The 13,307-nt window shown below is 44.6% G+C and overlaps 1 protein-coding gene across 1 annotated transcript; it reads right to left on the bottom strand.

The window, feature by feature from the left end:
* Nucleotides 1–6,768: 6,768 nt before the first annotated feature.
* Nucleotides 6,769–7,866, bottom strand: LOC124677324 (probable E3 ubiquitin-protein ligase ATL44). The gene has a single exon (XM_047213323.1). It carries the CDS (start codon nucleotides 7,723–7,725, stop codon nucleotides 7,120–7,122), a length of 606 nt encoding a protein of 201 aa, XP_047069279.1. The 5' UTR covers nucleotides 7,726–7,866; the 3' UTR covers nucleotides 6,769–7,119.
* Between the last annotated feature and the right edge of the window lie 5,441 nt (nucleotides 7,867–13,307).

The following is a 13,307-nucleotide window of genomic DNA, read 5'->3' as shown; positions in this document are numbered from 1 at the left end:
GTTTCTTTGGTTTTCTGCTTTTTTGAAAAAAAATTCACGTTCAATTTTGTTCAGTTTCAATTTTTTGTTCAAATACAATAAAAAATTGAGAGTTGAAATTTGATCACGTTCATTTTTTCTTCAGTTTCATTTTTTGTTCAAATACAAAAAAATTGAAATGATTTTTTTTCAAATATAATTTTTTCCCAGTTTCAATTTTTGTTAAAATTCTTTTTTTGAAGTAATTTTTGTTCAGATTTCAAATTTTCTCAAAATTAAATTTTGTTCACCTAATTTTTGCTCAAATTTGGAATTTTTTAAAATTCAATTTTTGTTCATGAATTTTTTCAAGTGATTTTTGTTTAGGTTCAAAATTTGTTTAAATTTAAATTTTTTTCAGATTTCAAATTTGCTCAAAATCAAAAAAAATTCACGTAATTTTTGCTCTTATTTGGAATTTTTTCAAATTCAATTTTTGTTTATGTTTAGAATTTTGTTCAATTTCAATTTGTGTTCAGTTTTGAAAATATAGGTGCAAAGCTTGGACCTCCTTTCCGTATGGAGCCCGGTGTTCCAACCACTAGGCTACTCCTCAGATGGTGTTAAAAGGGAGAGGTTTTTCACTTATTTTAAACGAGTGACTGAGTTAACGCAGAGGCGCAGAGCCCCGTACGCGTTCCCACCCTAGCTCTCGATCTTCACGCCACGGGCCACGGCTCGCTCCGACGCATACCTTCTTGGGTTGGCCATGTGGGGTTCCCTACCGATCGTACCCCATACTTTTTCTAGATGGAAATGAATCTCTCTCCGGCTCTATTTCATGTAAAAAATAAAATTAACAAGTTCTTGCAGCCCTAACGAACTATAGCAACCAAAAGTAATCAAATATATTAAACAATATCTTCAGAGAAACCAGTATAAGCCTATTTTCTCAGTGTAGTGTCTCCTGCCATCCTATTGACCCCATAGGATGGTAGAAGACATTACATTGAAATGCAAAAAAGGAAAAAAAAAATTTGGTTACATTGCCATTTTGATGCAATCGACTCAAAGTCAATGATATTGAATCCTTAACAACTATTTCTCTTTCACAGCCCACACACCATTGGCTTAGGCATGCCTCTCGCTGCGAGGTTATCCCTAGTTATTTTGACTTTTTTGTGAAAACAACCAGAGGAAAACCTTTAGCATAGGGGGAATCTTGGGGGTTATCTTGAGATTCCAGACATAACACATTTAACCAAGCTGAATTCCCTTAAATATAATAAGAGCATACATTGAACTAGAAGAAAAAACAAACTTAGATATATCTTGCCATTGTTCAAAAGAAAAAGATATATATTGCCAGATCTTCCACATCAGAAAATGTAATAGTCCTAGCTATTTCTAACACCTCTTGCCAGTTGATCATCATATTCCTACCCCATACGTTACCAAACACACCACTAGCCTAACAGTTCCTCATCAGGCCAAGCAAGTCTGCATCAGCGTGTGCTCCGATTTAAAGGCACACGCTGGTATCATCATCGTACGTGTACTTTTTTATCCAACACCGTGGATATGCACGATCCTAGCTAGTGATATTGTATGCCAGAATAGACAGCGACGTTGTGGATTTCGTTTTCTAATGGAATATATAGGAGCTAGATTAGAACTTTGCTAGTGCTTTGCGTTTTATTTTATATTTACGGATCCACCAGTGTTGGAGCCAAGTAGATCCAATAGTATCATCGTTCTTCTGTCGGATAAGGAGTGGGTAAATCCTTGACCCAACGAATTCTGTAACGACAGCAACCAATCTCCGAGCTCTCAAGTCTCAACACACGGTTTCAGATTTCAGATTCCCAGTGCTACCTAGGAATAAGAAGAAAGGAGTCCACAACACATATCTTATCTTCTCCGATTAAATTAGAGTTGTTCGTCGAACTTTTGAATATGGACAGATCAGGTTGTCATGACTCATGAGTAGTGCTCTTGCAAAAGTTAACTTTCGTGCATGTATCTTTCGCCCTTTTGCCTACCTGGCTGGCTACGCTTTGCTCTTTCAACCTTTTTGCCTACCTGGCTGCCTGCACTTTGCACTTTCAACTTCTGAACTTGCATGTGTTCATCTAAGATATGCCACTTGAGGGCTGACCAGAGTGTGTGCACTTGTTTCGTTTCTGGAGCAGAAGAAGCCTATCCTTATTCCTGAGAGCATCCCCACTCGTTGGCGCTCCCCACGCCTAAATCCGGCGAAATTTTCGTCCGGATTGGAGGAAGATTTGGCGTGGGGAGTAGTAGTTTCCCAGCCGCGTGCCCAGGCGAAGTCGACGATGCGAATTTAAAAAACGGAAACTTGACAAACTACGGCTAAAAACGGGTGAATATAGACTAAATTTAATGATATTTATTACATTACGGGAGGAGTTCATACATAGAGGCCGAATTCGACTATATTTCGAATTCGGCTAGGGGAATTCAAACGCTAATTTTAAAACACGGCGGTCTACATGCCGAAATGGCGGTAGAACACCGTGTAGTCGCCGCCGTCGTCGTCGGAGCCGTCGTCGTTGGCCTTCGGCTGCGCGGCCTGGCTGCTGCCGCCCGGCCGGCGTCTCCCACCCCGGGATGGCTTGTACCGGTCGTCGTCGGAGGACTCGAGGTCGACGACGGGGACAGCGACGCCGGATGGAGGTGTCGCAGGACGGCGGTACCGCGCGACATCGTCGTTGGCGGTTGGAGCGGCGCGGGCGGCGAGTTGGCGTGCGGCGGCCGGGTCCGGCGGCCGCCGCCGCTCGCTCCGCCTCCTCGCGCTCCCGGCCGCGCCTGGCCCGAGCCCGAGTGCGGCGTCGTCCGCGCGCTTCTCCTCCTCCATGTCGTGCAGCGACCCGGCGATCGCCTCCGCCATCGCGGCGTCCTCCGCGCGCTTCGCCTCCTCCTCGGCGAGCCGGCTTGCGGCGGCCTCTTTCTTCGTCTTCTTCCGGCCGCTCCGCGGCGCGGAAGGCTGTTCTCGGATGACGAGGGCGCCGCCGCTGCGCCCTCCGGTCGCCGGCGGAGACGCCGGCTCCTTCTTGACGCGCACCGGCGTCGAAGGCGACGTCGCCTCCTCCTCTTCACCGGCGCCAAGGATGACCTTGACGCCGATCCGGAAGACGACGAGCCGGCAGCCATGCGCCGTGGCTGCCGGACGCTTCCCCGACGGCGGCTCGCCGATGCCCTCGATGCCGATAGAGGGGGCATCGTGAGCACCGGGAAGTTGCCACCCTCGATGTGCGCGAGGACGTTCGCCAACGTCCTTTCCGGCGCGCTCCACCACCGTCGGCGGCCCGCGGCGTTGTTGCGCACAGGCGGAGGCGGCGGGCCGTCGTAGGCCGCCAGCTCCCGCTCCCACCGCCGGAGGAAGTAGGAGTTCCACCGCGTGTAGTTCTCGGGGTGGTGGCGCGGGTCGGCGCGCTCCTCGTCGGTCATCGTCATCCTCGCCTCCTCGATGGCGACGTCGAGGGCATGGCCCCGCGGCGGCGGCGGGATTGGAACGCCGCCGGCACTTAGCCGCCGGCCGCCTCCGGGAGGCCTCGTGTCCGGCGGGCGGGGTACCCCGCCCGGCGGAGGAGGTGGCCCTCCCACGCGTGGAGCGACCGGCGGGGGAAGCCGTTGTTGGCTGCGCCGTCGTCGTCGTAGAACGCCATCTTGGGAGTAGAGGGAGAGTGGAGGGAGAGTGGAGCACGGGGTACGCCCGGCGGTGATCGGACCGGCGTATATAGGCGTGGCTGGCGCGGGGATTAAATGCCGCGTGGAATGCGACGCGTCCGCGGCGAGCTGACCGGCGGCAGCCTTTAGTGCGCGCGAAAGACGATGCGTGCGCGGAAGACGACGACATTAACTCGCCGCGTGGCCGGCGAATGCAGACCGGCGGCGGGCTTTACGGCGCGCGGAAGACGATGCGATGAGGACGACGATCGGTTTCTCTCGCCGACAAGTTGGGGCCACCGGATGCGCGGGAAGTTGCCTCGCCGTTTCGCGCGCTTCGTTTCGTCCGGAGTCCCCGAGCGCTCCCGGGGGCCGGGGATGGCGTGGGATCGCCGGATGGATTTAGGCCCAAATCCGGACGAAAACGAGGAACCGGGGGCGCGACTGGGCCGAATTACGCCGTCCGGATGGAAAAAACGCTCGCCGGGGGCCTGTTCGGGGGGACGAGTGGAGATGCTCTGAGTACAGGGTGAACATCCTTGTCTGCAATCCTATCATGGTGGTATCTCTCGGGACAGGACCCCATAATCCTATCTCACCAGAAATATAACGAACTAATAATATATCCCCTGCAATTTACGATAATCTTCTTGCGTGACAATCCTGACGCTATTATGTGAACCTAACACGTCACATAAACAGTCCTAATCCTAACAATCTTCAGGTGGGTATCTCTCTGTTCAAAACAATTTAGCTTGGAGCCTTTGGTGTTTTTTGGGGGCTTCATTGCTGCATTGGTGTGTTTTTTTGTTTGGAGCGTCTTCTTTGTTGCATGTTCAGTCACCGACCAGTGGGGGATTTGGAACATTTGTATCTGATTTGGAGCTGGATTTTCCTGGATAAGTAGATAATAATGTTTTCTATTAATAAAATGTTTTTTTTGACGATTTGATGAGCGTGCCATTTTTAAGCTTACAAATGCGTTTATGGTGCCTTCCGATTTGCATCTTGTGACGTTATTATTTCTCCTGATTCTCTCTCCCCATAGTTACCTCCCCACCAAATCTTCCTCTCTGGCGAAAACACAATCGTTATGTGTAGCTTTGGTCTTAAATCTCAAAAGGAACCACGTATGGATGTAGCAATATGATAAATTTCTTGATAAGCTTTGAAAACAAGGGTTAGTTTAGCATGTATCACTTTTTTGGTAAATGGATTATGTTTGTTGTTTGTTCGTGAACCGATGCATCAGAAAAGTCACAATATTATATGTGGAAATTTGGAGAAGTGAAAATGATGCACTAGATTTTTCATGAAAAGTGATTTCATAATTTATCTTTTAGTAAGACATTGACATGAAAACGACTGATCAAATGATAGGAGACATTAACCATATTGAAAATAAATAATTTTTTGATTTTACCGAAGATGCCAGGTCGAAAGGAGCATGATCCGTGGGACCAAGAGTTTGGAATCTGTGGAGATAGAATTGCTTGTATGTAAGGACAGTGATAGCATGACCCAAGAGAGCAAGAGTTTTGAATCAACCAGCAATAAAATTCTGTGCATCTAATAATTGGAAAATAGATAATGATCACTCTATTTGGCTCGGGTTTTTTCTATCTAAAGTTTGTATGTAGCATTAGCGGATATTAGTATAAAAGTCTTCCTTTTCAAACTAGTTCAAAATATCGTGTGGAACACGTGATAAGCAATATCAAAACAAACAAACATACAAAACAAGTTCAAGATATCATCTAATCATAAATGGAGACCAGTGACAACATGGCGTTGTACATGTGTTCAGGAAAATTAATGTACAATAGAATGTTGCCCTGCCCAAACCACGTAGGATGATTGTTGACTCCAAAAGAAAATGGTGGAAAAAGAGTATACCTTTTCGTAGTTATAAGATGGTCTTTTAGTGTTTAAGAGAATAATTATTCTCCAGTGTGTCTCCATTGTACAGACATTATGTATTGCTCCCATCACACATTTTCTAGTTAAATTTTGATCACCACAATTATGTAGAGGCGTGCAAGATATCCATTCTGTAGCATGTTTCTTTGTCATCACTGTACGATGTGAACAGCTAACAGAAAGTTGTCTGCTCAATCAATGACCATTTAAGCGCTCATTTTTTTCATTACTCTCTCCATCCTAAATTATCTTGCATATATCTTTTAGTGAAAATAAAAAAAGTTTGATCAAATATAATGAAAAATATTAACACCTGATATCCAATATAATGTCCTTCGAGATGGAGGGAGTATGCATTAGATATTGCAAGGATTATATGTTTGCCTTTATACATGGTCAAATTCTACAAAGTTTGACTTCAACCAAAAATTATATTTTAGGATGGAGGGAGTATGATGTGTCGTCACATATATCATGTTACTTGCACTCACCGGTGGATTGTTGCCTGATATATCCGGGCATTCCCTTTCATGAATGTCCTCTTCTTCTTTTTGCGGAAAATCATGAATGTCCTCTTAATCAGCCATCAGCTTTAAAGATAAGTACCGTGCACACCTAGACATTGCATGACGCATTTCTTAAAGGCTTCTTACATGAATACACTGGATACAATGCATATGGAAACACATGGTTCAGATAATCGTCATGCTAAATTAGACATCTGACAAGCGCAATTAAATCAAATTACTCAAGGTCAGAACATGTGCAATGCCAGCAAGATATTGTCAAATGTCAATTGGAGAGGAAGCTATGCTGAATTCACATAATCCTAGTCGATTCTAAAAATTACTAGTACTAGTACATATATTATGATGTATTGCCACATAAATCCGACAGAGGAGTGGATTATCATGTTACTTGCACTCAACTGAAGATTTTTGCCTCATATACCCGGACATCCCCTTTCACTTACGTCCTCTTGATCCTCCATCAGCTGTAAAGATGAAGCAATCGTGCACTCTAAGCAGCTAGCTACTCCATGCAGGACGCATTTGTTAGAGGAACATACTAGGTACACTGCATATGCAAACACATGGTCCAGGTACTCACCAACTGAATGAGACGTGTGATACCAACTTATCAAGAGCAATCAAATCAAAATCCTCAAGATGAGAAGAGCGAGTGCAATGCCATCCGGAATTTCTCAAATTGGAGAGCATTAGAGCAAAGCTATTCACAGCTTCACATAATGATAGGACTCTATTCACAGTTTCACATACTTACTGGAGTATTTACAAATGCACAGGTAATATGCAGTGGCAGGCAACACCTTATCGCCCACTTGCAGGCAAAGGATCCTGAGCTCACGAACGCTATCCGCATCGGCTCGGCACTAATAAGTTGAGCTACCGATATAAACTAAACTTAACGGGAAGTAAAAAAGCGGCCGAGAAATTTGACCGGAATGCTCGTCGATTAGTCGATTGGATTCCTCTGCTCCTCGTCTTGTAGCTCCGACCCCCCGGATCTGGGGAGAGCCGTGTGTGGGTGCTACGGCAGGAACGGCGGCATCTCGCCGTAGTGGGCCGCGGGCTTCCAGCGCGGGGCGGCGGCGGCTGGGTCGGGCCTGGCGCCGCAGCGCTGGCAGCGCTGGGCGGGCGGCAGGCGGACGGCGAGGATCCGGCGGCAGGAGGGGCAGGAGGAGTGGCCGCGCAGCCACTTGTCGACGCAGAGGGCGTGGAAGGCGTGGCCGCACTGTGGCAGCACGCGCATGGCCTCGCCGTCCTCGAACTCGGCGAGGCAGATGGCGCACTCCGGGGCCGCCCCGGCGTCCTCCTCCTCCGCAGCCTTGCCTTTGCCGGACGCGGGGACGGCGGCGACGTAGGCGACGGTGGGGATGGCGCGGAGCACGGACTTCTTGACGCCCCTGTTGGCGGCAGCGGCTGCGGCGTCGGGGCCGACGCCGAGGCGGCGGCCGCAGGCGCAGCGCGCGACGAGGCCGATGCTGAGGACGCAGATGAGCGCGCAGAGGAGCGATGCGAGGATGATGATGATGTCCCTGTCGTCGGCGATGAAGGGCCCCGGCGTGGTGGCGGGCGCCAAGAGTAGCCGCCTCGCCACCATGGTGGTGGCTAGCTGCTCTTGCTGCTGCTGCATCCTAGTCCAGATGACGGGATGAGACTGGCTTGCTTATCGCCGAGCTGAGCTGCGGGGAAGAAGGTGACAAGTTTGTGGTTGAAGCTAGCTTGGACTTGGAGTGTGGGCTTTTTATAGAGGCCTTTGCGGCCTTTTCGCGAGGCGCGGATAAAGCCGCGCGGTGTTTCCGGGTGTGAGGGAGAAGAGCCGGGTGGTCCGTCGGCCGGCGTAGCCAAAGACCGTGGGCGATCGCCCCTCGTCTGAATCCTCCTGAAACCAGTGCACCGCAGGGAAGCAATTGCTGAGTGGTAGGCAGCTGCTAGCGTGTCTACCTACCTATCTATCTGAACCTGAACCTTTTTCTTCTGAACAAGTACCTGCCTGATCATGATGTGCGTCTTTGCTGCACTCTTCGTGTTACACTCTGCTACTCCTAGTTCGCTGCACCTCTGGATCCGATCAGAGTTTCTGAGATATGATATGACCCAGGCGTGCACGTATGGGATCAAGCCTCCAATGTAACCCAACCGCGTGTACCGAATATACTCGGAATCATACGGCCAAGAATCACGACAAATAAAAGGTATTGCCACATACAAGAACCGAATCCTCTTTTAGCTGCACTCTGTGCTTGTATTGCTTGATATTTTCTCCTAACATTATTAGCCTGATTGAGGCTGTTGCAAAAAATCATTATTGCTCAGATGATTGCTATCCGGCTTGATCCGCTCATGAATGATCTTGTGTCTAATGCCTAATGTTCCTTCATTAAGGGAAGGAGTATCCACGATAACTTTACTTATGTGGGCAATTAATCTTGCCACAAGATTTCACAAGATCAAAATCCCGACATTACTAGTCGAGCTCGGCATTCGCAACATCATGGAGCTTCTTAAGAGGCATGGATTCCAGGCTAAATTCCAAGAGTGGATTTGCGGTTTATTTGTTCCTCCTCTTCGAGGGTGCTTGCGCTCCCAAATGGGGTGGGTGGTTCCCCTATCAAGCACGGAAGAGGGATTGGGACAAGGAGAGCCGCTTTCCCCGCTCCTATTTGTTCATTCCATAGACCCACTCCAACAAATCCTTGATTTGGCTACCGATCATGAGCTCCTCCACAAGATTAGAGAGAGGGGGGTACCGTCCTTTGAACTTTCCTATATGCGGACAATGCGGCAGTTTTTGTGGATCCACACAGAGAGGACATGCATAACCTTTCCAACATCCTTGCGTTACTCTGAGAAGTAATCAGTCTAAAAACAAACTTCCAAAAGAGCATGCATGTTGGTACCCATTCGTTGCGAAGAGATTGACATTGAAGACGTGTTTGTGGGAATACCGACAATTAGAGCCTCCTTCCCCATGAAATATCTTGGACTCCCGCTATCAATATGGCAACTCAAAAGGGTGGACTTTCAACCGTTCGAGGATAAGATGGGAAGTAAGCTTCTAACTTGGGATGGAAAGAACATTAACATCATCGGACGTGGGACTCTTGTAAAATCCGTCCTAACCTCCCAAGCCACTTTCGACCTTATCGCGGTCTCTATCTCACCAGATTGCCTCACCAACATGAACAGGAAAGAGTGAACTTTCCTTTGGGCTGGCACGAAAGAAATCATCGGTGGAAATTGCAAGATAAATGGGGAGGTGGTATGTAGGCCTACCAATCTTGGTGGCCTCGACATTCTCCACATCGAGGAATTCGCGCGTGCTCTCCGTTTGATATGACCTTGGTACGAATGGAAAGAGCCCAAAAGGCTATGGGTGGGATCGGGCACCCCCTTGTGATGATATTGATATGGACCTCTTTTATGATTAAACCACCATATTTATCGGCAACGGATGGAGTGCACCTTTTTGGGAGTCCCCATGGCTCAATGGTAGGAAGTCCGAAGACATCGCCATATGAACTGTCTTCGAGGAAAGATTGGAATGTTGAGAAAGCCACCTGCGGTAATGCTTGAATTTCGAAGATCAAAATGGACATCAACTTGAGAATTCCCCATCTAAGGGAATTTGTCTCTCCATGGAGGGAGCTTCTTGGTGTAAACCATAGGGAAGACATGGGGTACTCTATTACTTGGAATCTCACGGCCAATGCAGATTACACAAAAACTTCTATGCATAAGGCTCAATTCTTCGGAGCCACAATCACTCTCATGAACAAGACGGTTTGGAAGGTTTGGGCGCCACCCAAGATTAAATTATGCGCGCGGTTGTATCCAAGTTAGGCTTTGAACGACCGGTAGGCTTAAAAGAATGGGGCTGGACAAATTGCGGCCTTTACCCCCTTTGTAAGCAAACTCAAGAGATGGCAATGCATGTTTTCTCTCACTATCATTACACTGAGAGGCTTTGGGGCATGATCAAAGGATGCCTTGGCATTCAATCAATTGATACCACCAATTGGACAGAGGACATTTCCTTTGACACTTGGTGGGCAAACATGTGAAGGAAAAAATATCCCAAACCAGAAAGCCATGTGTCCCTTACTATGCTCACTAGTTGGACTATTTGGAAAGAAAGGAATTTGCGGGTCTTCCGCAACAAATCCGCGAGAAAGACAATCCTTATAAATTCAATAAAGGAGGAGGCAAAGCTTTGGGTTACCGTGGGCACAAAAAATGTGAGTGATGTAATACCGGGAGAGAGACGGTCCCTTTTGCAAAAAAAAACATACTTTATACTTTGTCTTGTCAAGACACTTCTCCGTAATTAATGAATGGATGCAAAATATTTGTCTCCACTTTCAATTTATTTGTATGTGTGTGGAACTATTGTTCTCATAACTAGCACAATGGCCCTGGCAAATGCGAGGGTATCATCTTTATTTTTCTTAGAGAGTGAACATTTTCTTTACTATGTCACAATTATCCTGGAAATAAATTTATGGTTTAGATGGTGTATCATAAAAGAAGGCATACTGGCTCCGTCTGGGTCTCAATTTTTTTTTTTGCATGGATTCAATTTTCTTGCTTATTAATTCACTGAGTTAGGGGTTCTGATGGATCGTATTTTTTTTTCATGCCACTTTGGAGAATTCGGCTAATTTGATAGTATGTCTTGTGGACACTGTGTCCATCGAAACCATGTGTCTATCTTAGGATCCAACTATTGAAGTTCAACTTCTAGTATAATTTCCTAGAATTTGAGAGATTAATTTATTTATTACATGTTACATTTCTATTATTTTCATACATTCATTCGTACGGGTATGAACGTGTATATCAATCAATTCATTTTTAAAGTCTTTCATGTATTTTCTTGCCACAGTGTGAACTCTTTTGTATATATGCCACCCCTATTATATGATAGTATCTGTCCTATGTCTTAACATGCGCACGCACCCACACATAAGCTAAATGCAGACACCGTCATGTTTGCAATCTTTATTCTCACCGATCAGTTTAATTTGGAGTCAGCCTGGCGTACCTATATCTAAATTTGGTATACATTTCATCCACATAAATCATTTAGCATGGCTAAGTGAACTTATATCATCTGGATTCTTTTTATATTATTCAACCAATGTACGGCCGCAACCGGACGCGTTCATTAGCCGCCTGTTAATTTCATCCTAAAACATAAACCTGATGCATATATTTTAAATATATATCCTTAATATACATAGTCAACAAAGATTAAATGAGTCATATTATTCAGAACGTGGTGGCTTCTTTTCATTCTTATATTAATTTTAGTATATAATACATAAGATCCTAAAACATAAACCTGATGCATATATTTTAAATATATATCCTTAATATACATAGTCAACAAAGATTAAATGAGTCATATTATTCAGAACGTGGTGGCTTCTTTTCATTCTTATATTAATTTTAGTATATAATACATAAGTGATTCAACCTTATTCACTATAAAATATGTCTAGATACATCTATATTTACAAAGCTTTTTTTTTGGAAAGAAATACGGCAGGGGAAGCCCCTACAGTGATTTGTTTTTAAATAATAAGAATCCAAATTCGCGTCTATGGAGACTTGAACCTGGGTGGCTGGGTTGTACATCCACTTCCCTAACCAAGTGAGCCTAGAAAGCTTAGTCACTTATTTTCGATCGGATATAGTACACGTTTTCATTGGTTCGATGAATTAACTAATAACTGGTTTATTTCCACGTGAATTCCGCAAATACATGTGTGTATATGTATGTATATCTCGGAATTCGGGTGCTCTAGACGGCACCGTGTACCTGTTCGTGTCCAGCTATTTTTACTTGGCGTATCAAGAATTTTTCTTCTTTTCTAAAATATGCTTGGTTTATCTAGCTAGTGTCCTGGTATATCAGGTCCTTTCACCTTTTCCGTTCTGAACAAATACATATAGCTAGTGTCCTAGTATATCACGTTTTGTTATTTTCTGGTTAGAACGCGTGGTTCTTCTTTTTTAAATATACACATGCAGCTAGCTAGTGCCCTGGCATGTTATTCCTTGCACTTTTTATCAATTTATGGCCTATGTAGGTGGATGTGAAAATGGAAAGAGAAAAAAATAGAAGTTATCTCATGAAAAGGTACGGAATAGCTAAAAAAATTCTAATGTGTTGGACTAATTAACTGGACACGTCTCACATATATTTGTTACGTAAATCTCACAGTTAATTTAAAATCCTAGCCACATATTTTAGATCTAACTATCAAAAGTATTTATGATGATGTGGATTAACGTGGTGTCTCTATTTTAATCATCTGTATCTTGCTTTTAGTATATAACTAGCATGGTGGCCCTCGCAAATGCGAGGGCATCACCTATAGTTAATTTTTTATAAAAGACAATATATTTAGTGTGTTTAAATTGATCTGAGTATTAATATATTTATAATTTATGGACTTTATACTATTGTATAGAAAATAATACATTACATAGCCACCACCTATATATATGCTAAATATATATATATCACATGCATAGAGGCATCTTTAATCGTCTTTAACTTATGGGCGAAAGTTTATTAGGATATTTTAAAAATACTACATTAATGAACATATGTGAAGTTTGTGTGTGAGACTAAATAGCTATATACACTTAAAGTTTAGACCGTGAGCTATCTGATAGTTTTTATGTGATATTGGATATGTATTCAAGGCTAAACTTCATATTGTTAACATGTCAAAAAAACTTCATATTGTTAAATAATTAGGGTTTCCTTGAGCAATGATCCTATCATGTTTAAACCATTGTTATGGCACATAAAAGAGGGTATTGCTTATCCTTATTAATAAGCATTGAATTGCATAGCAACTCTACAACCATCTCTCTATTTACATAATCAAGATTGTCCTCACAAATATGGGTGTTTCTTCTCTCATATTTTGCTTGGTACAAGGCCCAAAGCATTCTTATCAAGGAACCTAGCATCATTAGGGAAGAAAGTTGTTTTCAAAGCCTAGGCATACACTAAGTTTAGAATCTTATCCTGCTATTTTTTTATCTAATCGCCACATATGTATGTTATGTGGCCACACTAAAGCTCGGGTAACTACATGGGCTTTAGGATCGCTGGGTTCGCCATTGCCTAGCACACCTACTTTGATAATACATAGTTTAATTAAATAAAGAGTAAGAGTTTTCAATTCTACTTTT

The sequence above is a fragment of the Lolium rigidum genome, chromosome 7 (genome assembly GCF_022539505.1).
Source record: "Lolium rigidum isolate FL_2022 chromosome 7, APGP_CSIRO_Lrig_0.1, whole genome shotgun sequence".
Classification (NCBI taxonomy): Eukaryota; Viridiplantae; Streptophyta; class Magnoliopsida; order Poales; family Poaceae; genus Lolium; species Lolium rigidum.
This window is presented reverse-complemented; position numbering and strand designations above follow the sequence as displayed.

Coding starts and splice junctions, on each gene's coding strand:
- LOC124677324 (XM_047213323.1), bottom strand. CDS start 7,725: ATGCAGCAGCAGCAAGAGCAGCTAGCCACCACCATGGTGGCGAGGCGG.